At 49.2% G+C, this 23749-nt stretch overlaps 2 protein-coding genes across 8 annotated transcripts; both read right to left on the reverse strand.

Annotated features, from left to right (window-relative positions):
* Positions 1–148: 148 nt before the first annotated feature.
* Positions 149–2660, reverse strand: GPR62 (G protein-coupled receptor 62). Its single transcript, XM_072650346.1, has 2 exons — positions 1770–2660; positions 149–1636 (listed from the first exon to the last, which is right to left on the reverse strand). Exon 2 carries the CDS (start codon positions 1348–1350, stop codon positions 253–255), a length of 1098 nt encoding a protein of 365 aa, XP_072506447.1. The 5' UTR covers positions 1351–1636; positions 1770–2660; the 3' UTR covers positions 149–252.
* Positions 2661–3251: 591 nt separating this feature from the next.
* Positions 3252–23154, reverse strand: PARP3 (poly(ADP-ribose) polymerase family member 3). 7 transcript variants are annotated; one of them, XM_072650308.1, is made up of 12 exons: positions 22925–22984; positions 19086–19152; positions 17985–18170; positions 17565–17690; positions 17222–17416; positions 7777–7912; positions 7430–7653; positions 6854–7012; positions 6238–6318; positions 5603–5780; positions 4664–4810; positions 3252–3539 (listed from the first exon to the last, which is right to left on the reverse strand). In XM_072650308.1, the coding sequence occupies exons 3-12, from the start codon at positions 18159–18161 to the stop codon at positions 3370–3372; spliced, it is 1593 nt and encodes a 530-aa protein (XP_072506409.1). In that variant the 5' UTR covers positions 18162–18170; positions 19086–19152; positions 22925–22984; the 3' UTR covers positions 3252–3369. The 7 variants fall into 7 exon arrangements, with proteins under 7 accessions (XP_072506409.1, XP_072506405.1, XP_072506414.1 ...); XM_072650304.1 differs by lacking the exon at positions 19086–19152 and having other exon boundaries at positions 22925–23154; XM_072650313.1 differs by lacking the exon at positions 17222–17416 and having other exon boundaries at positions 22925–23089.
* Between the last annotated feature and the right edge of the window lie 595 nt (positions 23155–23749).

Consider the following 23749-nt stretch of genomic DNA (forward strand, 5'->3'; position numbering starts at 1 on the left):
CATCCTCTGAGGAGAAGAGCAGGGCTGGGCTTGGTTGTGTCAGGGGAGGCCCATGAGTGGACAAAGGAGAGCTCAGACCCAGCCAGGGGCAGAGGCTGCCCAGGGACTGTCATCCCCAGCAGAGTCCTGAAGGGCAGGAGGACCACCCCAGCAATGCCAGTGAGGGTGTGTATCTGGCTTGCTGGCTGACTTTTATCTCTCTGGCATCTCAGGATTTCCTCCCCCTTTCCTTTCTCCCCCCAGTCTCTTCTTTCAGGTGGTCTCTCCCCGGTCCAGACCAGGCCCCTCTGCAGTCATTGTGTTTGCTTCCTGACCAGCAGAAGGATCCAGGGCTGGGCTCTCTGGGTCTCCCCGGAGGAGCTTTAGGAGGCTTTGGGGGAGCCAAGCCCCTGGTGGGCAGTGCCAGGGTCCTGGGACTGCTCGGAGCCAGTTGCGGGCTAGACGGCTCAGCTCCTCACGCACAGGCCGCTGCAGGAGGCCGTAGAGGAAGGGGTGGGCAGCGAAGGAAGAGTAAGCCAGCCAGGTGAGGGCCACCTCTACCCCTATGCTCCAGCGCCCAGGCAGCAGACACGCAGCAAAGAAAGGCAACCAGCAACCAAGGAACTGGCCCACAACCAGTGCCAGCGTTAGGGCTGCCTTGCCACCTCCCAGGTGCGGGCTGGCCAGCCGGGGCGGCAGGATGGACAGATGGCTGTCCAGGGAATCACAGCGGGGCCGTGGACCAGGAGCGGGGGGCGGTGGGCGGAGGGCTGCCAGTCTGGCCACGCGAAAGATGCTGCCGTAGGAGATGAGGAGGAGCAGGGCAGGCAGAGCGAAGGCTAGGATGGCCCAGAGAGGCCGGAAAGGCCCTGGGGGACCGGCCACCAGGGAGCAGTTTGGAGAAGGCCGGCCCAGGAGGGAAAGCCCCGCCAGGAGACCGGACACACCCCACACGATCCCCAGCACCAAGATGGGCGGGGGCCGGGACCGGGGCCTCAGCGGATGCAGGATGTAGCGGTAGCGCTCCAGGCCCAGAGCAGCCAGCGTCAGGGTGCAGGCAGATACCAATGCCGCGGTGATACAGCGGGCGGCTCTGCACTGGCCCCGGCTCAGGTACACGGTTCCCAGGCCTGGGGGAGCTGCTAACAGGCCCAGGGGCATCACTGAGACCGCAGCCAAAAGGTCCACCAGGCAGAGGTGGGCAAGGTAGATCGCCTTTCGGAGGGCAGGGGTGCGGAGGACCACAGCCAGCACAGTTCCATTGCCCAGAAGGGTCACCACCTCCAGGAAGGCAGCTGGGATGAGCCCAACCAGACGGGATGAAGAGGACCCTTCCCCCAGTGTCTCATTTAGCTCAGTCCAGTTGGCCATCTGCCCTCAGGGGCTATATGCCATGGCCCTGGACATCCAAGTGACTGGTGGGAGCCCTAGCATCCTGGTGATACCGAGCTGGTCCAGGGGAGGGAAGAGGAAAGACAGAGCTAAGTTCCAGGCCTGTGCCCTGCCTCTGAACTGGGGAGACTAAGGGAAAGTAATATCGGGGGAAAAAGCTCTGGAAATGGAGTCAGAGTCTGGGTTCAGGATTCTGTTCTGATACTTACGAAGCTTCGTGACTTTGGACAAGTTGCCTGCCCTCTCTGGACCTCAGTTTCTCTATCTGTAAAAGGAGGGGATTGGACTGGCAGGTCTCCCGGGTGGCATTTAGTTCTAAAATCCATGATTCTAACCACCCACTTGACCCCTTCGTCCTTCATCCATCACCCCACCCTGCCATTCCCCAGAGACCTCACCTCATCTCCTGCCCAGGAAGAGACAGGGGGAGCAGAAGCTGGCAAGTCCCTCAGGGGCACTGTCCTGCCCCAAGCCAGGCACACAATGAGGAAGGCTCGGGCCCGTGGGCTCATCTTGGCCCCCCTCTACCCAGGACTGCGCTTGCTCTTCCCGGAGACGGTACAGGCTGTCACTCTTAGCACTGCCCTTTAAAGATGGCTCGATCCCTGGGGGGTGGGGGGGGAGCCTTTGGGGCCACCCCTGGGTCCTAGCAGCAGCCTGCTTGCCCTGCAGTTTAGTGGCAACTGTTTTTCTAGCTGTAGTCTGTTTCACACTCTGGGAGGAGGACAGGTCAGTCCAGGCATAACCAGACACTGAGAGTTTTGATAGGTCCCCGAGATATCAAAGAGTGGACCCCTAGTCCATTCTGCACCTGAATGAGAATTTCTTGACATCCTACTCAAGAGGTTCCCCATCCTTCACTTGGAGACTGGGGAGCTCCTTCTGTCTCAGCCCATGCCACGGCTGGGACATTTTCCCTTCTACTGAGTTGAAATCTGGCTCCCTGTGACCCATTATTGCCCTGAATTCTGCTCTCTGGGGACAAGCAGCCCAAATCCAATCCTTCTTGTGTGTGAAAACCTCAGATACTTGAAACCTCCTCTTCTCCAGGACTGATACTCCTGCCCCTCCCCTCAGATCAGCCCATTCTAGCCCCAGCTCTCCCACTGGCACACTGCCTACTCTTGGGCATGTTCCTTCCTCTCTGAGGGCCTCAGTTATCTCCTCTATAAAATGGGGAGAGTGATCCCAAGGCTTTCTCTTTCCCAGGATGGATGTCTGGGAGGACCATACAAGAGTGGGAAGTCCACAAAGGTATTTTCATACTCCAAACACATAAAGGCGGAGTTAGGATCATTCCCTTCCTGCCCAGAGTAGAAAACTGAGGGACTCCCCCCCCAATTAACCAATCACCAACCATTTATCCATTTATCCTGAGGCCAAAGTGAGACAGTCCCTCCTTCAAGGAGCTTCCTCTCTCCCACTGAGCTGTCAGGAGAGAGATCAATAAGGTCCAGGGGTCTCAGCTCCCCTTGGCCCAGCTCACAGAGGTAGCAAACTGGAGACAAAAGCCTGGGCAGGTGGAAGGGAGAGAAGATTGCTAACTGCTTCCCCAGGAGAACCGCAAAGCACCTTATCCTGGGAGTTAGAATTGGAGTGGCATGTAAAGATTATTTAACCCATTTCCCCTTCCTCGCATTTTATGGATGAGAAAACTGAGGCTCAGGGATGGGGGATGGCTTGTATAAGTTCAGACAGGTGGTAACCAAGCCAAATGTTCGACTCTGAATCCAGGGCTCTTTTCACAATACACTGTACACATCGCCAGCCTCCTAACCCCTGGTCACAGCTTCTCTCAGCCCAGGGCGCCATCACTCCTGACTCCTCAGGAAGAGGAGACAGAGAGCCAGAAGCAAAGAGAAACAGTCAGACAGACAGACTTTATTTCCTCCTGTTTTATTTACAAGCAAAGTGCAGGTCCTAGGTCAGACAAGGTTGGTGTGGGGTTGAGGGGAGAGGCCTCATGGCCCAGGAGCCTCTGACCTTGGCCCTGCAGGCTCAGAAGTGCAGCTGCAGCAGGTAGCGGAGCCGGCACTGGCTCTCCTGATAGATTAGGTATTCGCTCTGAGAGAATGCAGACTCTTGGAAGTCAGGCATGGGCACAGGTGGGCCTTGGGGCACCATCACCTTGTGCCCTTCCAGCTGCAGCACCACATCCTGGTGGGGATCTGTGAGGGCAGGGCCCGCCAGTCATTCCCACTCCTTTCCCCAGCTCTGACCCCAGACAGCCCCATTCCTCCCTCTATTGCTTCCCAGAGCTTCCCTCAGACCTTCAGGGTCTGGAACACAACCACAATTTAGAACCCTACAACGTGGACCACCAGAGCCGGGAGGAACTATAGAGAGCAACTCCTCTTTATACAAATGGGGAAACTAAGGCTCAGAGAGGAGAAGGGCCTTGCTCAGGGTCTCCAGGAAGAGAAATGGAAACAGGGCCTGCTGCCTCCTCTCTCCCTGTATCCTCACCTCTTACCAAATCTCTCAGCAAACCTCAGTTTCTCAGCCTTCCCTCCTGCCCTTCCCTCCCTTCATCTCTATCCCTCCTCCCTATTTCTGTCTCTCCCCATGGGATGTAGAATAAGTCATTTCAACTACAATGATATAAATGAGAAAAGAACAACAAAACACAGTCCAATGCAGCATCTTTAGAGTGACCCATCCTTGCTCTGAGAGGAAAGAAAGCCCTGAGCCACTGTCCTTTTTTGGGAGAGCTGGGGAGGTGGTGGTCTATGGGTGTGGAGTGGTGCATACAGCACCTTGGACAAGCACACATTCTGTTACCACTTAGCTGTTTGTCTTTGTTGGAAGGGAAGGTGCACCAATATAACTTAAAAACCCAAACTAAGATGGAAATAATACGAAGTATTACAAATGGTTATGAGTGGCTCGCTGGGCATTTCTGCTTCTGACACCTCTCTGGGACTGTCAACTGCCCATCGGAGGCTAATCTCCCCAATAGGAGATCTCTACACCAGTGAAAACAGCTTCAGATTTTCTTAAAAGAGAAATCTTTATCAAAGTAAAACCCTTTTACCAAGAAATAAAAATAAGCTATTAGCATTCTTTATAAAATGAGGAGCTTACGCTCGATGATTCCTAAGGACCACTCCATCTGTGACATTCCATGTTCCACACTCTAAGGCCTCTCCCAGATCTAATGTTCTATGTTCTATCTTCCTAGAGATTCCCAACCTGTGGTTCCAGGTTATGCTCCCTCTGCTTCCCAGCTCCTTCCTACACTCCCCCAAACCCTCCCCATGCCTGCCCATGCCCAGCAGTGCCCAGAACTCACCAGGCTCTGTGTGGCCCCGGGCCACGATGCTGTGATACCCTGGTGGTGGCCGCTGAAGGCTACAGTCATCCTTGGTGATGTGGTGCTCCTGGCCCAAAGCCACTTCACTCAGGAACATGAGGCCAATTCCTTGAGAGGTGCAGCGTACTGCAGAACAGAAAACTCTGGTCGGATCCCTGGGTTTTGCCCTGCCCCGGGCACAACCATAGATAACATGGACCCTCTGCTGGGATGAACAAAGGCAGCGATGGAACAAGATAAAAGATAGTTCTTCTGAACTTGGGGTGGAGGCATCAGATGGAGCTTTTAATCCAGGACACCTGCAGGGTGCTTACGTGGACAGGGAGAAGGTTTGAAGGGAATAGAGGAGGTATCACCAACTACTGCCCAAGAGGCTGACTGGACCCTCCTGGACAGGGGAGGGACCAGATGAGCTTGGATTGGGCAGCTCAGGGCAGTTAGCCCAGGGAATCTCTGGTTTCTGTATATCATGAATTTTGTTCTTACTCTCCCATATAAATAAATCTCTTGAGAGATGCTAGGGAAGAAGGAGAGACAGAAGCTAGTCATCCAAGTCTGATCTGGGATCTGGGAGATCAGGGAGCCAGGGATTACCCAAAGGTTATGAAAACAGAAGACTGGGGGAGCAGATGTGCCACAGGCAGAATTAATGAGTCCGGAAGGAACAGTGGCTTTAGGGGGAACGAGGACCAGAAGCTTGGCTTTGGTTTGGGATAGGCTGAGTTTGAGGTGTGGGTGAGACACGTCCTGTAGGCCTTTGGAGATGCAGGTTGGGGCTCAGATCACAAGGGATGTGGGACAAGGCCCAGACCCAAATAAATGCAGGGATCAGGGGCCCTTGGGCTGCTGGGAGGGGCCATTTTTTTCAGATTCCACTATCAAGGGATTCTGGGGAGAACTGGCACAGAGATTTCTCACCATAACAAGCCGACTTGCTGTTCTCAGAAGCAAAGTAGATACCCTGCCCCACACGCCCACCCGAGTGGGGCATGATCCGGAGACCATTCTTGAGGATAGCAGCCACCACTGCCACATTGGTTCCATGCCACAGCAACCTCCGGTTCTCTAGCTTGGCATGGTCCTGGAACCGCTCTCCCTGGAACACCGGGTGAAGTGGCTCAGCACAAAGCTCCAGGTTTGGGGGCCTTACCTAACTGCTTATATGGGGAAAATGAAGCCCCAGCCCTCAGCCAGGGAAGGGTCCAAGATGTTTGTGGCAAGGGCCTGAAAGGCGCTGGGCTCTCCACATCCTTCCTTCATACCCAAAGTCAGGACTGTGGGCAAGTTATTTTCCTTTTCTTGGCCTACTTCCTGATCTATAAAATGGAGATGAACTAGCTGATTTCTAACGTCCCTCCCAGCTCTAAATTCTATGGTCCTATGTATAAATGGGCTGTGGACCAGGAAAAAAAAAGTTTCTGGCAGGGCTTCAAAGAAATGAGGCAACATATTTTCATGTTGTCTCCTCCAGCTGTCTTCTCTCTGGGAGGGGGTGCTGAGAGAAGTCCAACACTGGGAAGACGAGGGTAGTGGGTGGCCCTGGCTCCTCTCACCTCCCCCTCTCGATTAATTTTCCAGACATGGAGAATGCGGAGACGAGGCCACCCTGTCTTCTTCAGGTAGGTTTCAATCAGCTGTGGCAAAAAGGGGAGAAAGGAAGGTAAGGAAGGCTGAAGATGTGCAGGGGGTGTTTGGGTGGGGAAAGGCTAGCAGCAAAGACTGCCTCAAGCAGCTCCAAGATCCAAGGGCTGCTACCTCGGACCCAGAGCCACCAGAGCAGGCTAACCAAAAGTCTCTTTTGTAATTCATTGTGTCTGGTGGTAGTTACAGTGAATACAAATCAGTTTAGGATCCTAGAATCACAGAGTCAGTATGGAAGGACCATAGAAGCCACCAAAGTCAACCTTTTCAATATTCATACTGGGTAACTAAAGGTCTAGAAATCTTATCTAGTCCAAGGTGAATAAGGGGCAGCCAGGACTAGAACCCAACTTTTTGCACGGTCCAACGACCTGGAATCAGTAAGACATGCTAGTCTGGGGCAGAGTGGTTAGAGGCCCCCCTCCCCCTGACATAACTTCTTTCATCCAGGGATAGCCAAGGCTGGGAGGAGTCAGACAAGTCTGCCAATGAGCACTTTCTGCCGCTGTACTTTGTGGCACCACACACCTTATACTCATGAGCATCGGTCGCCAATGGCTGAAGCTGGCATTTTAGGAGCTCGTAATCACGGTCCAGTGGGTGAGGCACTTCTTCCACCTTCATCTTCTTTTCCTTCTCCTCCTGTCCAGCCTTCAGGGCCTGGGCCAGCTCAATGTCAGCCAGGACCTGGGATGACATATAGGTTGGCCCCCCATCTTCTCAGCCCAACACATCCTCTTTGCTTCCCTCTCCTATCTGCTCTCCATGTCTTTCATTTGACTATATCTTGTCTATTCTACCATCCAGCTTGTGTCTGTCTCCTACTATCTGTCCATGCCCCTATATTGCTCTCTGTCCCTCCCATCCATCTGTCCCCTCATCTCCAGTTCCTGTCCATCTGCCTCCCCTACCTCTATTCATCTATCTCTCTTCTCTGTCTGCCCCTTATTTCTGTTCATCTTTGCAACTGTTCATATGCCCACTACCTCCATCCTTTTCCATCTGTCTTTCCATTCCCACCCATCTGTCTCCATCCCTGTCCATCTGTCCCATCACTTCCATTTGTCCCTCCCCCAACTTGTCCACCTGTCCCCTAACTCTCACCAACAGCATATCTTTCTTGGCCTGAAGAACCTCCAGGGAGTTGATGGGTGGGGGCCGGGTCCTGCCAAAGTTATGGGGGATGATTGTGTAGAATTGGGAGGACAGCTCTTCCAGCTGTTCTGCCTCTGAGCTCTTCCGTAGGGCAGCCTCTAGGGCCTCCAAGGCCTCAAAGCCCTTGGCAATCTGCTGCTTGCTCAGCTTTCCCAAGGGCATCTTCTTAACATCTATTTAGAAGGGTAGGGGATAGGAGATGGAGCAGGATGACACCAAGGCTCTGAGGTATGGATACCTCCAACCTCTAGCCCCTTAATTATCCCTTCTCCAATTCCCTCCCTCTCTGGCCTCACCAAGGTTCATGGTCTTCATTGCATCATTGAACATATCATGGCTGAAGATGAGGGACACCAGCTCCTGGGTGGCTGGATCTAGGGTACAGGGCTTGACTTTCCACTGAACAGCCTGGACCCCATCCACACTGTCCACCTGGGGGAAGGGAAGGACAGGGCTGTGCCAGGGCCAGCAGCTGCCCCTCTCCCAAGTCCTAAGCTTGGGCTTCCCTTTGGGGGAACACACAGGGCCACTGAAGGGTGCTCAGAAACTAGGGGTTGGATTCCATAACTCCCCTAACTACAACTGTTCCCATTTATTGCCTTAAGGGTTCTCACAATAGCTATGTGAGGAAGAGAGGGCCAAGACTGCCATTTATTCTACAGAGGAAGAACTGACCCCATTGCCCATGACCACACAACTAGGAAGTGCTCTGAGTTTACATTAGCCCCCAGGCTGCCAGGATGAATCTGGGAGGAGGTGGGGTAAGGGGAGGGCACCCACTGCCCACTGTCTATGAGATAAGGTCCAAGCTGCACAGCTCAGCATTCAAGGCCTGCCATCCTCTGGTCCCACCAACCTCTCTAGCATTTTCCCCCATCTCCCATAGTTATTAAGGCTTTACAAACAGCTGCCATTTCTACTTCACTTAAACATGTCAGAGTCCTTTACTTACACCAGCCCTGGTCATGGATGGCATTGTCTCTCAAAGCTGAGCCTTGACCCAATCCCTGATGCACTTGAGCCCAGGTTCTGTCATGCCCCAGCCTCTTCCCACCTCTCAGACCATGATCCCTCCCTTTGCCCTCATTGGACAAAGAGAACAGAAAATCCTTCCTTCCCTCAGTCTCCTTAAGGCTCTAATTTACTATATTGTAGGTTCAAAGAATTTAAAGCAGGACGGGACCTTGGAGATCATCTAGTCTAACTTTACAGAGGTAGACATTGAGCCCCAAGAAATGGAAATGACTTGCCCAGGGTCATCCAGCTCCTAAGGTAACAGAGACAGAATTTGAATCAAGGGTTGTTGTTGTTGTTTTCATTCAGGAGAATATTCCAAGAGATGAGGAATAAAACACATACAGTTGCTTTATCACTAGTAGAACTCTCCCCTCATCTGCCTAGGAAGCACTCTCGCCTCCCTAGCCAGCTGTGGCTGCAACAAGCATCAGATTCTTTTCTCTAAGTAACCAGGTTGTCCGGTGTTCCCTATGTAAAAGTCCCCAGTGCAGCACCAGACTGATTCTCCTAAAACTCTCCTTGAACCTCGTGCCATCCTTGCCCTGAAGCCTCCTGGGGCTCACTATTGACGGCTTTCTCCAGGCCCACAACCTGCCTGTGTGAGCTTTGTCTTCCCCACCATGAGGATAGTTCCCATCCATTCTTTAAGTTTTCCTGCTTCTGTCCTCAGACTCATGCCTATCCCTTCCATCTGGAATGTCCTCCTGCCACAACTACCATATCTCTCCTTCATGGTCCAGTTCAAATGGTATCTCCTCCAGGAAGCCTTCCCTCATACCACTTAGCAAAACAAATAACCCTCTCCCCCCCAAAAAAACCCAAATCACCTTTCCTGCTTCAGAACATCCACAGAACTGTGGCTGGCTTTCCCTTATGGCCCATGTCATAATCTGCCTTGCTGTATAATTGTTTGTATCCATAGCTGATCCCCCCTACAGATGGTGAATTTGGGGGGAGGTTCATCTCTGTTTCCTTCTCAGCTTGCCTCAGCCCAGAGCTCTGTACACAGGAGGAGTTCAGGAAATGTTTGATGAATGAGTGAATGATGAAGAGACAGAAAGGAAGGGAGTGGGTCAGGCAGGATCCCAGAGTCACAGAAAATGGTGCAGGATGTCTTAATCATCTCCAGATGGAGGGGCCAGAAATCATTCTTCCTAAAAGAATTGGATTGTTTTGCATGTCTCCCCCTTCGATTCCACAGAATCCTAGATTCTTGGCACTGCAAGAGTCCTCAGAGGTCAAAAATATTCATAGATTGTCAGAGCTGGAAGGGACCTTAGACATGACCTAGTCCAATCTCATTTCACAGAAGAACAAAGATCCAGAGAGACCAGGGTCACACAGTCAGTAAACAGCAGAATCTGAACCTGAACCCAGGCCTTCTACCTCCAGACCCAAAGCTGTCTTCACACAGTGCCAAGCTTCCTTAGGGTGTCTAGGGTACGGCCTCTCAGATACTCAGTGACTCAGATCTACTCCTTGGAGCAGCTTATTCTTCGGCTGGATTGTTCTACTCATTAGAAAATATTTGCCTAGAACTGCAGGAAAAATTAGAAGACAGTTTGGCAATAAAAAAAAAGCTTAAATCAGTGTCTTCCATGATCTACCACAATAAGCTCTAAATGGATGCTTGATTTCAATAAATGAAAGGCCATTAGAGAAAAATAGTGAGAGGTATCTTTCACAACTATAGTTACAGGTAAAATTCTTAACCAATTTTGTAGCGAGATCACAAAAAAGGCATAGAGGAGATCACAAAGGATAAAATATGCAGTTGTGAATATATAAAATTGAAAAGATTTTTCACAAACAAAATGAATGCAGCTAGGATAAGAAAGGAAGCAAACTGGGAGAAAGTCTTTATATCTAATATTTCTGATCTGATACGCTGATATCTACAGTGGATAGGTATTTAACACAAATATATGGACAGCAGATGGTGTAGTGGAAAGAGAGTCAGGAGGACCTGAGTTCAAGTCCAGCCTCAGATACTTACTAACTGTGTGACCCTGGGCAAGTCACTTCACTCTGTTTGCCTCAGTTTTCTCATCTGTAAAATGAGCCAGAGAAGGAAATGGCAAAACCTCTCCAGTATCTTTGTCAAAAAACTTAACAACAAAAATAGAGACCCAGAGACATTCACCAGTGGATGGAGGGTGAAAACACAGAAGAGTTCTCAAAAGGACTTCAACTATTGATCCTTCCTGTGAATAAGTGCTCCTTTAATTACTACTAATAAAGAAAACATGATTCAAAACAACTCTCAGGTTTCGCTTCATACCCAACGAATTAGTAAGCATGACAGATGGAAATCGCTCATGTTAAAGAGGTTGCAGGAAGATGGGCACACTAACATACCTTTGGTGGAGCTATGAAAACAATTTGGAATTGTACTAAAAAAAGTGATAAAATATCTATTATCTTTGATCTTGAAATCCCACGGCTAGGCATATACCCAAGGAGAAAGAGCAAAGGTAGGTAGAAGTACCCCATACATACCAAGCTATTCATTGTAGCACTTTTTGTGATACTAACGAATTAGAAACAGTGTAAGTGACCACCGAGCTGCAAATACCCTCCAAAATTGCAGATTTTATGAAAATGATGGAAAATTATTGTCACAAGAAACAAGGAATATGAAAAATTCAGAGACGTGTGAAATTTCTATGAACTGATACAGAGTGAAGCACATCCGGGAAAACAACATGTACAATGACACAAATGAAGTGAATGGAAAGACTAATTTTAAGAACTTGATTGCTGGCTTTCAAGTCAGGAAGATGCATATTTTTGTGTGTGATTACAATCAGGTCACTGACCCTCTCAGTGTGCCAGGCAGTTTCTAAGACTAAAAGGTACAGATGAGTTCCTATAGCAGTGAAGCCATAGGTCCACTATCCTCAAAACTGTGAACAGTATCTCTAGAAAATAAAAAGTGATTGTAATCTGTAACAGAAAAATACTATAAGCCTTCCCAACAACATCAGGAATAAAGCAAAAATATCCATCATCAGCATCATTATTTAAGAAAGTTCTAGAAAGTCTAGCTATAGTAAAAAGAGTAGAAAGAGAAACAGGAAATAAGCCCAGGCAAAGAGGGAACAAGGTTTGCTATTTTCAGATGACATGAAAGTTGCAAAAGAAATCAGTTGGTATTGATTACTTTGGATAACTTTGCGTTCGATCGTAGGATTAAGGTCCCTTCTTTAGGAAGAGCTAGCCCTAAAAGCTAAGTCAAATGAACACAGAGAGTTTCTGAAGTCTAGCTTGCTTATAGATTTAGTGAAGAGATTGATAAGACTTTGTCATTTAGTAGTAGATAATTTAGAGGAAGACCCCTTTGTAGGAATAAAATAACCATAGGTTTATAAGACTTTTTAAAGGCTGAGTTCTCCTCTCTGGCAACTGGAGAAGGAGGTGTTGACTAAAGGTAATTACTCTTTCTAACCTTACTTGATAAGCTCTCTTTTTTCTTAAGCCAGGGGTTAAGTCTAAGGTGAATAATGGAACCTTTCTCTGATAAAGACATAAAGAAGAATTCATACAAATATATGTGAATGAGACGAATCATCAAAGTTCTCAAATGAAGAAATGCCAACAGCCATATGAGAAATGCTCCAAGACACTAATAATATGAAAAATAAAACTTAAAACAACTCTACCCCACACCCATTATAGACAAAGATGACAAAAAGGCAAAATGACGACGTTGTGTGGAAGGGACGTGGGAGGATGGGTCCATTAGTGAACTGCTGATGGAGCTGCGAATTGGCTCCACCATTCTAGAAAACAATTGGGAAGTCCTTTCAAAGATTCACTTAAACTGTAAATACCCTTAAATTTAGTAATATTACTATTGGTCACATACTTCTAAGAAGGTGAAGGTCAGAGAGGGAAAGGACTCATATATACAAGAATATTTACAGAAGCACTTTTTGTTTTACCAAAGAACTAGAAACAAAATAGGTGTCCATCAATTGAGGAAAGGCTGAACAAATTGTAGTGCATGAATGTAATGAGATTTTATTATGCTTTAAGAAAAGAGGACTATGATGGATTCAGAGAACTATGGAAAGACTTATGTGAATTAATCCAGAGAGCAGAGAGCGTAACCAAGAGAGCAATATGCCTGATGATCACAGCATTGTGAGTGGAAGCATCTCTGAAAGACCTCGGACCTCTGACCAAAGCAGACCCAAATATGACTTCAGAAGTCTGAGAATGAAGCACATCTTTCACACTTTGGCACGGAGGTATCACACCAGACACACGTTCTCTGACACGGCTCCCGTGTTTATGGGCTGATTTCTTTGGCCTAACAAAGCTGTAGTTGTTATATAGCTTTTACTCAGAGTGGGAGGGAAGTGTGTTGGTAGGTAGTAACAGACATTTTTATTCAGTGAAATTAATTAACTTTAAATGGTTACTAAATAAGTTTAGGTGGTTGTACCGATGTCCAATATAAAGTTTTTAATAAAGCATCTTTAAAAAAGAAACCTTAAGTTCATGTTCAATGAAACCAAACACTAAAGCTGAAGAAAAGTTGAGAAAACACATTTCTTTAGTACTCCGAAAAGAGCTCACTCCAGGGAACCATTTGAGTTTCCAAATTAATAGGCCTTAGCACTTTTTTCTATATCCTGAAAGGCAGGTAAAATAAATTCTCTGACTTGTCAGGATGAATAACAAGGTCAGGCCAGAAATGACTTGTCTAATCGATTTCCATTTCATAATCTCAAGGATGGGGTCTAAGCACCTTCTGAATTGTGAGAGAATGGAACCCATAAAGAAGGATCCTCTGTAGAGACTAACCCCCAATATCCTGTGCTCGCCACCATAAAACAGAGCAGCCATCCAAGGGGTCATATAAAAGTCAGCTGAAGGGGGATATTTACCCAGGAAAGATTGGGGGGTTAGGGGGGTAGGGAGACAGTTGGCTTTAAATATTTGAAGGCTGTCACATGGAAGAGAAAAAGACTTATTCTGTTTGACCTCAGAAGGTCAACCCAGGAACCATGGAAGGAAGCTGAAGATTTAGGGGAACACAACAGTGATCTTCAAGTGTCTGATGAGCCATCATGAGGAGGAAGGGTTAGATTTGCTATGTTCAAGGACAGAACAAGGAGCAACAGGGGAAGTAGCAAAACGTATATTTGGACTGGTTGATAAGGAAAGTCTTCGCGACCTTTAGAGCGACCCCAAAGTCAAATGGACTGCTTCATTCTCAAGGTTCCATTCTCTTAGCCTGACATACAGCAAATGTTTATATGTGCTTATTGGGTACCTGGCTTAGGGTGGCACTCCTTCTCACTGGAGGTCAGAGAATCACAGATTTAGAGGTGAAGGAGGACTTAGAGGCCATTTCATTCAACCTGCCCCTTTTATAGATGAGAAAACTGAGGTCAGGAGAGGTTAAGTAACTAGTGGAAGATCAAACTGGAGTACTGAAGCCAGCATTCAAACCCAAGTCTTCTAACTTCAAATCTATCCCCCTTCCCATTGTGCTACATGGAGGCGGGTCGGTGTGCATGGATGGTGTGTATGTAGTGGCAATGCTCACTTCCTGCTCTCCTCAGCAGATGCTCAGACAGCCCTTCCAACTCTGAGATTCTGAATCTCATACAACTCCCCCCACCCCACTAATGAACTCATTAACTCCTCTACCTCCATTCTTACCCCTGGGCTCCAGTCAGAGTTTAAATATTGAACTCAACATGGCTTTCTGTATCTCTGGTGGGTTTTCAGTAATTCTGTGAAAGGTCCAAAGCTCCTTGTGATAAAATGACAAGTCAGTGAGTTGAGTTGGGGTCAGGGAGTGTGAGGTCCAGCCCCAGCTGGGCCATTTACTGGCGCACTCCCACTCTCCCTGTTGGATTTCCTCTTCTGTAAAAGGAGATGGTTGGATACTGGGTGATCCCTGGGGTTGTTCAAAGGATCCTAGGATCCTTCATTTCGTCAGGAGCCCAGGGATGTGTTGGAGCCAGCCTGAACCTGATTATTCAGTTTTCAGTGTGAGTAGCAACACCTTGAAAATTAGCAAACTCTACAAATCAGGACTTCATCTAATGTTCTGTTGATTTTGGGGACTCATAAGAAAGTGACAGAGAAAATAATAATGCAGATTAAACTTTAAAATGTCCTGGATTCTTTTTGGAGAGCTGGTGGTTAAACATTTAAAAAGCAGACACACACGCCCTGACCACTGGCAGCAAGCTTGGCCTAAAGAACAGCCGTTCTCCAGGGTCAGGGAGACTTGTCTCGCCACATATCTCTTCTACTTTCATCCCATCTCTTTTATCATTCCCTTTTCTCTCCCCAAACACAGCCTCTACTCTAGTTCGCAGACTCATCCTCTGTCACCTGGACTGTGGCCAGAGCCTGCTAACTGCTCCTCTGACTTGCCATCTCCCCCTCTGCGGCCCGGCCACACAACCACCAAATGGATAGTCCTAAAATGCAGATCTGTCCAAGTCGCTTCTCTATTCAAAAATCAAGTGCACAGTCCTTGAAAGTCAGGACCCCACCCTCCTGAGGTCAATGGTCCTCTTCAAGAAAGAAGGAAAATCAGCAATCTGTGAATAGTAGTAGCTCCCCCCAGCCCTTCTCCCCACCCAATTGGCCAGTTCCAGTTGGGCAATGCTGCTATTTCCTTCCTTCCTCCTCCTCCTCCTCCTTCTCTTCTTCCTATGTCTTGGGGTTTGGGGGCTAGATGTTCAGCACCCGCATTTACTTAGTTATTTACTTTTTCTTTTTCCCCCCAAAACTAAGACAATTAACTCTTTTGTCTCATAGAGGTTTTATTCATGATTTCTTGAAATAATAGTTCTGATGATTTGATTAAGCCCATTGGGATTCACACGGAGCTATGTGACTATGCCTTTAAACCCAAAACCTGCTCAAATGATCAGCCAATAATAGGTTCAGACCAATAGGTTAGCCCAAGACTCCCTTGCTCTTTGTTTGGGTTTTGATGGCTCCGAGTAAGTGTAAATAGCAATTGTTCTATTCCGGGGATAAACTCTGAAGATCTTCCCCTTCCAGAATGATTCTCTTGGGAAGTCAAACTAGGCCTTCATTTGCCTCAATTCTTACCCAGCCTTTAATCACTGAATGGGTGTTGCTTCAGACAAACAGACCTGGGAAAGACCTTAGCTTAAAAGGCCCAGGGTCTCCCACTGCATTCTGGGCATTGCCAGTCGTCCTGACCTATGTCTTGCCACTGGCCTCCAATGACTGGAGGAGAGAGTGGGGCTGATGACTTGGCACAGTTGAGCCTCACTTAAATCTAATTCACTTGCAAGCCAAGACATCACCTTCCTGAAGTCAATGGTCCTCCCTGACAACAAGGACAAACAACATTGTCCTAGCTTTTAGCGTCCTTTTCCTCTTGAGATTATTTTGAATTACTCTGAAAATACTTTGAATTTACTTATCTCCATGTATTGTGTTCCCCACTCCCACCCCCAGCTGTATAACGTAAGCCTTTGAGGGTAAGGGCTGTTTTATTTTTGTCTTAGGATTGGAGATTCCCTAGCACCTAACTCAGACATTTAATAAATGTGTTGTTCATTTGAAATGGGATCTGAACCCTGGAATCCTAGGCACAAGCCAAAGTGATGGAGGTAGAGGAGCGGGGTAGTCAGTGGGCCTCATGCCACAGACTGGGTGACAGGGCCCTGCTAGGTCAGAGGGGACAAGAGACGACAGGGAAAGGGCTACCCATTCTTCAGGGTTCGGTCAAGACAAGAAGCATTTATCCAGTGCCTTCTATGTGCTAGGGTGTGTGTTAGGCACCGGGGATTTAAAGTAAAAAAAAATGAGAATCTTGGCCTCAAGGAGTTTCTTTTCTGTGAGCTCTCCTCCACAGCTTGGGTGGGACTGGAGCCTGGTTTCCTCCTGTCTCTGCTGTGGCTGGGGGAGGAGGAAGACCCTCCATACCAAACAGGCCCTCTTTGAGACAGTGAACAAAAACCATCCAAAGCAGAGTGCGAGAAAAGGCCAGCTAGTCTTCGAACTGGAAGCCTTGGGTTCTAGCTCTGTCTCAACTGTTGACTCACTGGGTGACCCTGAGCAGGTCACATCCTCTCTGAGATCATAATACCTATAAGGCCTGTTCCTTCCTTGTGAGGATCCAATGACAGTAAGAACACTTCTGCAAGGCTTTAAAGCATGCAAAGCATATGCACAGGTGTTGGGGGCAGGACAAAACTTCTCAGAAGTCAGCTACTGCAGAAATTAATGATGCAAATTACTACCAGAGGAAACTGAGGCTCAGTCACCCAATGCCAGAGTTACCTTTGAACTCAGCTCTTCCTGTCTCTAAATGCAGTCCTCTAGTATCTTGTACACAGCTCATGCTGCCTTGACAAGCGTATGGAAAGCACTTTGCAAACCTTGGTCTTGTGCTGTCATTCGGGGACTGTAGACTCTGCTCTTATGGTCTCTGCTTTCGACCAGATGACATAGCATGGGCTCATGAAGCCTCCTGCTCAGACCTTCAAATTTTACAAATGGGGAAACTGAGGCTGAGAGAAGCTGAGTGACTTGCCCAGGCTGCCCCCATTAGAAGTATCTGAGGCGGGTTTTGACATCTGCCCTCCCTGACTTCAAGTCTAGCTCTCTAAGCTCTCTGTCTACAGATTTGGTTCAGCTCTGCCATGCCTACTAAGGGGTACCCTAGGTTTCCAGCTGGGGCCCTGAGTGAGATACCTGGGTGGGACTCACCTTGACCACACCTTCCTGGCCCTCCTCACCATCATCAGCCTGCACTTCGATGAGCGTGTACTTGCCTGAGTGGGCCACAAAGCTGTCTCGATCAGCCCAGCGGTTCTTGGTTTTGTCCCAGAACTTTTTCTCAAAGTCTCGCTTAGCTTCCTCCAAAGAGGGGAAAAAGCTGAGCTTAGACTGGCCCGTCTCTCCCTGGACAGATGAAGGCAGGTAATGTGCTCTGTGCTGGACTGGGCTCCCACCCCCCCTTCTCCTGCCAACCCACTTGGAGGACGGGGGTTCCTCAGGCCCTTTGTGTAAGCGGGTGCCCCTTAGCCACCCAGGCAGTGTGGCCACTTACCACACGACCCCAGCGGTTCCAGCAACCATAGCGACCACCGTCATCCAACAGCTGGATGAGGTAGAATTTGTTGTTGTTGTTTCCTATGTTGGTCTGGTTCAGGGTACAGTCATAGTCCTCGTATACCTAGGAGTACAGGCAGGGGCATCAGGGCTCACCCACAGCCAGGGACCGAGGACAAGGTGCAGCTGTCAGACAACCTTTCCCTCTCCTCTTGCCATGGGCCTCCTACCCTACTGAGGGCCTGGAATGGATCCAGGGGACCTGGGCTTCCAGTTCTGCTTTCTAAACTCCCCACCCTGGGACCTTCCTTAATCTTAGGACATGCTTGATTCATTCCCTGGGCCAAGCTCCAAGGCCCAGGACAAAGCCATTCACCAGCTCTTTACAGGAAGGAGGAACCCTAGGGACCAGGCTCACCTGGACAGTAGGGCTGCTGCTGAGGGGGCACACGGAATCCACTCGAGCCTTCCGTGTCTCCCTGGGAGCAGCTTTAAGGGCATCTATGGTTAAGCGGAAGTTGTCCTCTGCCTCTGGTTTCTCCTTCTTCTTGGGTGTTCCAGTGCTTGCAGAAGCTGCCTTGCGCTTGGGAGCCATTGATGAAGCCTGGGGGACATAGACAGTGTTCAGAAGCTCTTCCACCCCTGCCTTACCAGACACAGTGGTATACTAACTAGAGAGCAGGCCTTAGAGCCAGGAGGGTTTGAGTTTGAATCCTGCCTCCCACACATGATGGATGAAAAGCCCAAGAGACATGGTTTCTGGATAATTAATAATCAATTTGTTAATTGGGCTAGCTAATCAACAAATTGATGGCCAAGACACTGAATGCCTTACATGTTTTTCTGAAAGGGAATACCTCTGACAGGAGAAATCAGCCCTGATTGGTAAACATTTAAATGAGGAGGTGGATTAAAAGTCTTCAGCTTCTGCTGAGAACATGGCTTGATCATGAAACTCAGCCACCTCCAGCAATCTGGACAAGGGAATCCAGCTCTACTCAGACAACACTGCTTGGTTTTCTCCTTCATGAGCTGGGTCACCCTCAACTCCAGTGGAGGGGTATGAGGACATGGGCTTATTCCCTAAGAGCAAGAATTCACATAGGTTAGATTCTGTCTACACTTTGAACTCTGTAAGGTCTCCTAGTCCTGTAGGGTCCAAGATTGAGGAGCAGGTTCTCTGAGGATTAGGGCAATCTCATCTATCAGCCATACCCTTCAGAGACTGGCTGACTGGTCTACAAGAACTGATCCCTGAATGAGGAACTAGAAAGCCTGGATCCTAATTAATGGGTTATTAATAGAATAGAAAATAAACTTTTCTCAGATGCATACTAGCTGTGTGACCCTGGGCAAGTGACCACTTCTGCCTGCCTCCCAACCTCACTGATAAAAGGAGGGGGCTGAACTTGACAGCCCTACTTCTATGCTCCGTTGTACTGGACCCTCTCTAGCCTGGCACCAAGTTACTCTATAATCAATCCCATCCTACCTTTCCAATTGCTTCCCTAATACTTACCCTCTGCTACAACCCAAGGAGGCACCTCCTTGTCTTTGGTGGTGCAGTGGCTACAGCTCCAGAGGGCCTGGAGTCAGGAAAACCTGAGTTAAAATTTGTCCTCAGACACACACTAGCTGTGTGACCCTGGGCAAGTCATTGAACCTTGGTTTGCCCAGTTTATTTACCTGTAAAATGGGGATAATAATAGCACTTTCCTTCCAGGGTTGTTATGAGGATCAGATGAAATGATCTTTGTAATACACATAGCACAGCACTTGGCCCACAGTAATGTCAATAAATGTTTGTGGTTGATGTTATCTAGGTGGCATGGTGCATGGAGTGCCTGCGCTGGAGGCAGGAAGACAAGCCTCACACACCTGCTAGCTGTGTGATCCTGGGCAAGTCACTTAACCCTGCCTGCCTCAGTTTCCTCATCTGTAAAATGAGCTGAAGAAGGAAATGGCAAACCACTCCAGCATCTTTGCCAAGGAACTCCAAACGGGGTCACAAAGAGTCAGACATGACTGAACAACAACAAATTATTATTATCATCATGATTAAAGAGGCATCCTCTTCACAAGGAGGCAGCCTGGATTGAAAAGAGCACAAGATTTGAGATGAGGAGATCTGAGTTCCAATCTCCCATTCACTAGTTAGAGTTCAGTCTCTGAAGCTCAGTTCTGTCATCTATACAAAGCAGATAGTAATAATACCTGGGCATGATGAGAATGATGATGGTAGCTGACATCTAAAAGTTTGCAAAGCACTTCTACGTCATTTCCTCACTTGATTCTCCACTGCAGTCCTGTGAGATAGGTATCATTCACCTCCTTCTACAGACAAGGAAGCTGAAAGTCAATGGCTGCAGCCTCAGGATCTTAAAACTAGAACCCCCAGAGGCAGGCTGCAATCCTCAAGCAGCCAGCTGCCTAACTGCCCCCTCTTCAAAGAAGCTCCCTCATGCCTCAACTAAAAGCTTCTCTCTCTCTCTCTCTCTCTCTCTCTCTCTCTCTCTCTCTCTCTCTCTCTCTCTCTCTCTCTCTTTCTCTCTCTCTGTCTTAGAGGTAACAGGGTTAGGTGACTTGCTCAGGGTCTGAGGCTGGATTTGAACTCAACTCCAGGGTGGGTGCTCTATCCATTACACCACCTAGCTGCTCCAACCTTCTACCTTTCCTATAGTCTTTTGTCTCACCATACTTGTGTACCTGTGTACATGCAGTGATGCTCCTAGTCAACTGGAAACTCCTTGAAGGCAAGGTTTATGCATATTCAGGGAAGAGCCTTGCACACAGAAGGGATTCAAGAAATGCATGGTGGGTTGGATTTATGCTTTATATTTAATGCACAGGGTCATCCATTTGATCAGCATTTATTAAGCACCGACTACAATCCTGGGTTGGATGCTTAGGGATATAAAGACACATAAAAGGAAAAACACCCTGCCCTCTGCATGGTGGTGGTGGTGGTGATGGTGGTGGTAGTGGCGGTGGTGGTAGTGCTAGGACATTCTCACAGAAAAGGAAGTCCAAGAAAATCTGAGGAGAGGAGTAATGTACCCCACAAGGAGGAGGATCAGAGTATCTGCAAGCCTCAGGAAGGTTACCTGGGCCATATGGGTTGAGCTAAGAAGGATGGATGGATTGTAACAGACCAACCCTGCAGAGGAAACACATTCTAGGCCTAGGAGCCAGTATGTCCAAAGGTATGAAGGTGGGGGTGGAGATCAAGTTTAAAGAAGAGCAGGGTGGCCAGTCTGACCAGGACCAGACTGTGTGAAGGGTTGTAACAGAATAATCGTTCAGAGCTAACAGGGGCCCCAGGCCTCATACAGTCCAACCCTCTCCTCCTACAGATAAAAAACTGAGGCCCAGGGAGGTCAAGTAATTCATGCAGATGCAGCCTTCAAAGGGGCTTCAGAGGTCACGTGGTCCAGTCCCCTCATTTTACAGAAAAAGGTGAAACCTAGGGAGGTTAAGTCCCAGGTCATGGGCAATAAAATTAGAGGTGGGATTTGAATCCAGATCCTCTGACTTCAACAGCCACAGCTTTGCCACATGACCCTACTGCCTCCTGCCAAGAGTAGGCTGGGAAGGGCTTTGAACGTGGTGCCAAGAATTCTGCATTTGATTTTAGGAGTAATAATAGGGAGCCACAGAAGGTTTTTAAACAGAATGACACAGTCAGACGTGCGCTTTAAGATTAGTTTGGCTGTGTGAGGATGGTTTGGAGCAGGGAGAAAACAGAAACAGAGGAGCCAATTAGGAGGCTGCGGCAATTGCCCTGGTGAGAGGTGATCAAGGCCTAGGCTGGCAGAGCCGCCTTGTGAGGGGAAAGAAGGGAGCAGGTAGACCGGTGGAACCAACAAGACTTGGCAGCTGACTGGAGTAGGGAGGGGAGAGCTGGGAGCTGGGGAGAAGAAGAAATGAGGATGACTTTAAGGTTCAAACTTAGATTACTGGAAAGACAGTAGTACCCTGTCTAGAAATAAGGAAGGTCAGATGAGGGGGAAGTGTAGGGAGGAACATTATGGGTTCCCTTTTTGTTGAGCTTGAATTGTCAAAGCAAGAGGGTATGTATCCAAGTGGAGAGAGAGGTCCACATTAGGCTGAATACGTAGATCACAGCCACCTCGGGAATAACAGTCTAGACAGCTTTTATGGTGGTCTGATCCCTTCCTTTCTACACTTGCCACTCCAATATCCAACAGGATCCTAGCTAGGGATTGGGCAAGGGATGGGAGCCACTGCATATAACAAAGGGTGGGGAGAAACCTCTAGGCTGGAGGCCTGGGATCAGTCATGTCTGAGATGCGTCAGTCAGGAGAAATACCATCTCCTCCAGCCATGCTCATGCCCTTGTGACAAAGCCCCAGTCACTCTCCTAAGCTGTATCTTCGACATAGATTCAGTCCTCTAGGGTTAGAGACCAGCAAAGGGAAGGCCAGAGTTTCATGGACAGGGCTTCCTATTAGGAAGTGAGCACCATGAGACCATCTTGGGATTTTCCCAGGCACCAAGCATGGGGAATAGCAGATGCTTCATAAGTACTTATTTTATGAATGAAAACCATAAACTTGAGAACCACAGTCACACCTTTCTGTCTGTGGGCCAGGAAGGGTTAACCTTAGGGTGAACTCATGTCTTTACCTCCCTGGGGATGCTGTTTCTGGTGTAGCACCAACCACTGGGCCTCAAAAGAACTCTGGACCATGCAATCTAGCCCCTGAGGGGTTAAAGGGAACTGGGTAGGAGGAAGACAGCACTTGTAAAGAAAAGGGGGCTCCTATCTGGAGGGAAGAGGCTTCCCTTCTTCCCCCACACCTGACTAGCCTCACCCATGGAAAGAATTTTTTATCTCTGTTTCCCAGTTCACAAACTCCTTCCCAAGATATCTAGGCCTGGCCCACATAGCCTTCTCCCTTTTTCTATCAATTCCAGGAATGCTCAGCTCCCCCAGGCTTGGCACAGTCCTGGGGCTGAGTCACTAGATGGGATGGGGCAGGAAGAAGGTGGGGGGGTGTAGGGGGCAGGGGAGTAAGCCTGGGGGGAGGTAGCTTTTGTAGTGGTGGTGGTGGGGGCTCAGATCAGAATGGCAGAGGGCTCAAGCACAGAGGATGGAAGGATCCTGAGAGAGGGTGGGCATGACAGTCATACCAACCTAGACCCCGGAAGTCATTCCTAGCTCTTTGGTCCAGGGCTGTGTCCATTATCCCTTGCCTCTCCCCACCCTTCAGGGTAACACTCCTCCAGAGTCTTTGCCCTAGAGCCAGGTATCTGAGACCCTCCCCTCTTCCAACAACCTCCAGCTCTTGCCAGCCCTAGTTTCAGGCACCTTGTGGTGGGGTTGTTGGCACTCACCTCTGGGCAGCCAGTTCTTGCAGGGGCTTTGAGGCAGGGCAACACTAGGGCTGGTCTTCAGCAGCTGCTTCTCCTCCCCCAGACCTGCCCCCCCCCAGTCCCAGGGTGACCTCAGTATGCATTTCAGGCAGTAGGAGGGGCCACCAGGCTGCCGGGGCAACAGGCAACCCAAGCAGCCCAGATGCTGGGGAGGCCAAGAGGGAAGGGCAGAGCCCGGCTGGGCCCTCAACAATGGGTTGGCCCTGGTTATCAACATGCCCTTTGGGACAAGGGAGGACCTTCAGAGACTGGCACACCCTTTTTATTGTTGCTTCCTGCCCTCAAGGAAGAGGAGGGTGATTAGGGCACACTGAAGTGTACATGTGTCTGGGTGAGGTGTGCTGCCCTGGTGGGGGTGGCATCGCTCCCAGGTGCCATTCCTAGTGCCCGGCTGGCACTGCCAACAGCCCCAGGCTCTCCTCGTCACCAGGGGGTCCCTGTCTGGTGCGCATGCTCGGGAACCCCAGTGTCCAGTTGGCACTGCCAACAGCCCCAGGCTCCCCTCGTCACCAAGGGGTCCCTGTCTGGTGGGCATGCCTGGGCACCCAGCCGGCCCTGCCAGGCTCAGTCACGCTCTCCGTGCCTGCTGGACACACGCTAGTCAAGCCCAGGCTCCTTTCTCGTGCCCAGCTGGCACCACCGCTCTCTCCAGGAGCCTCTGTGCTCAACGCAGGCCCGCCAGTACCCACTGGCACGGCCCGCTCTACCCCACCAAGTGCCGGGCGCCCCCTCCCTCCCCCAGGGTGTATCTCGAGCGCCCTCTAGAAGCTGCTCCTCGGAAGCACA

The sequence above is a fragment of the Notamacropus eugenii genome, chromosome 1, assembly GCF_028372415.1.
Source record: "Notamacropus eugenii isolate mMacEug1 chromosome 1, mMacEug1.pri_v2, whole genome shotgun sequence".
NCBI classification, from domain to species: domain Eukaryota; kingdom Metazoa; phylum Chordata; class Mammalia; order Diprotodontia; family Macropodidae; genus Notamacropus; species Notamacropus eugenii.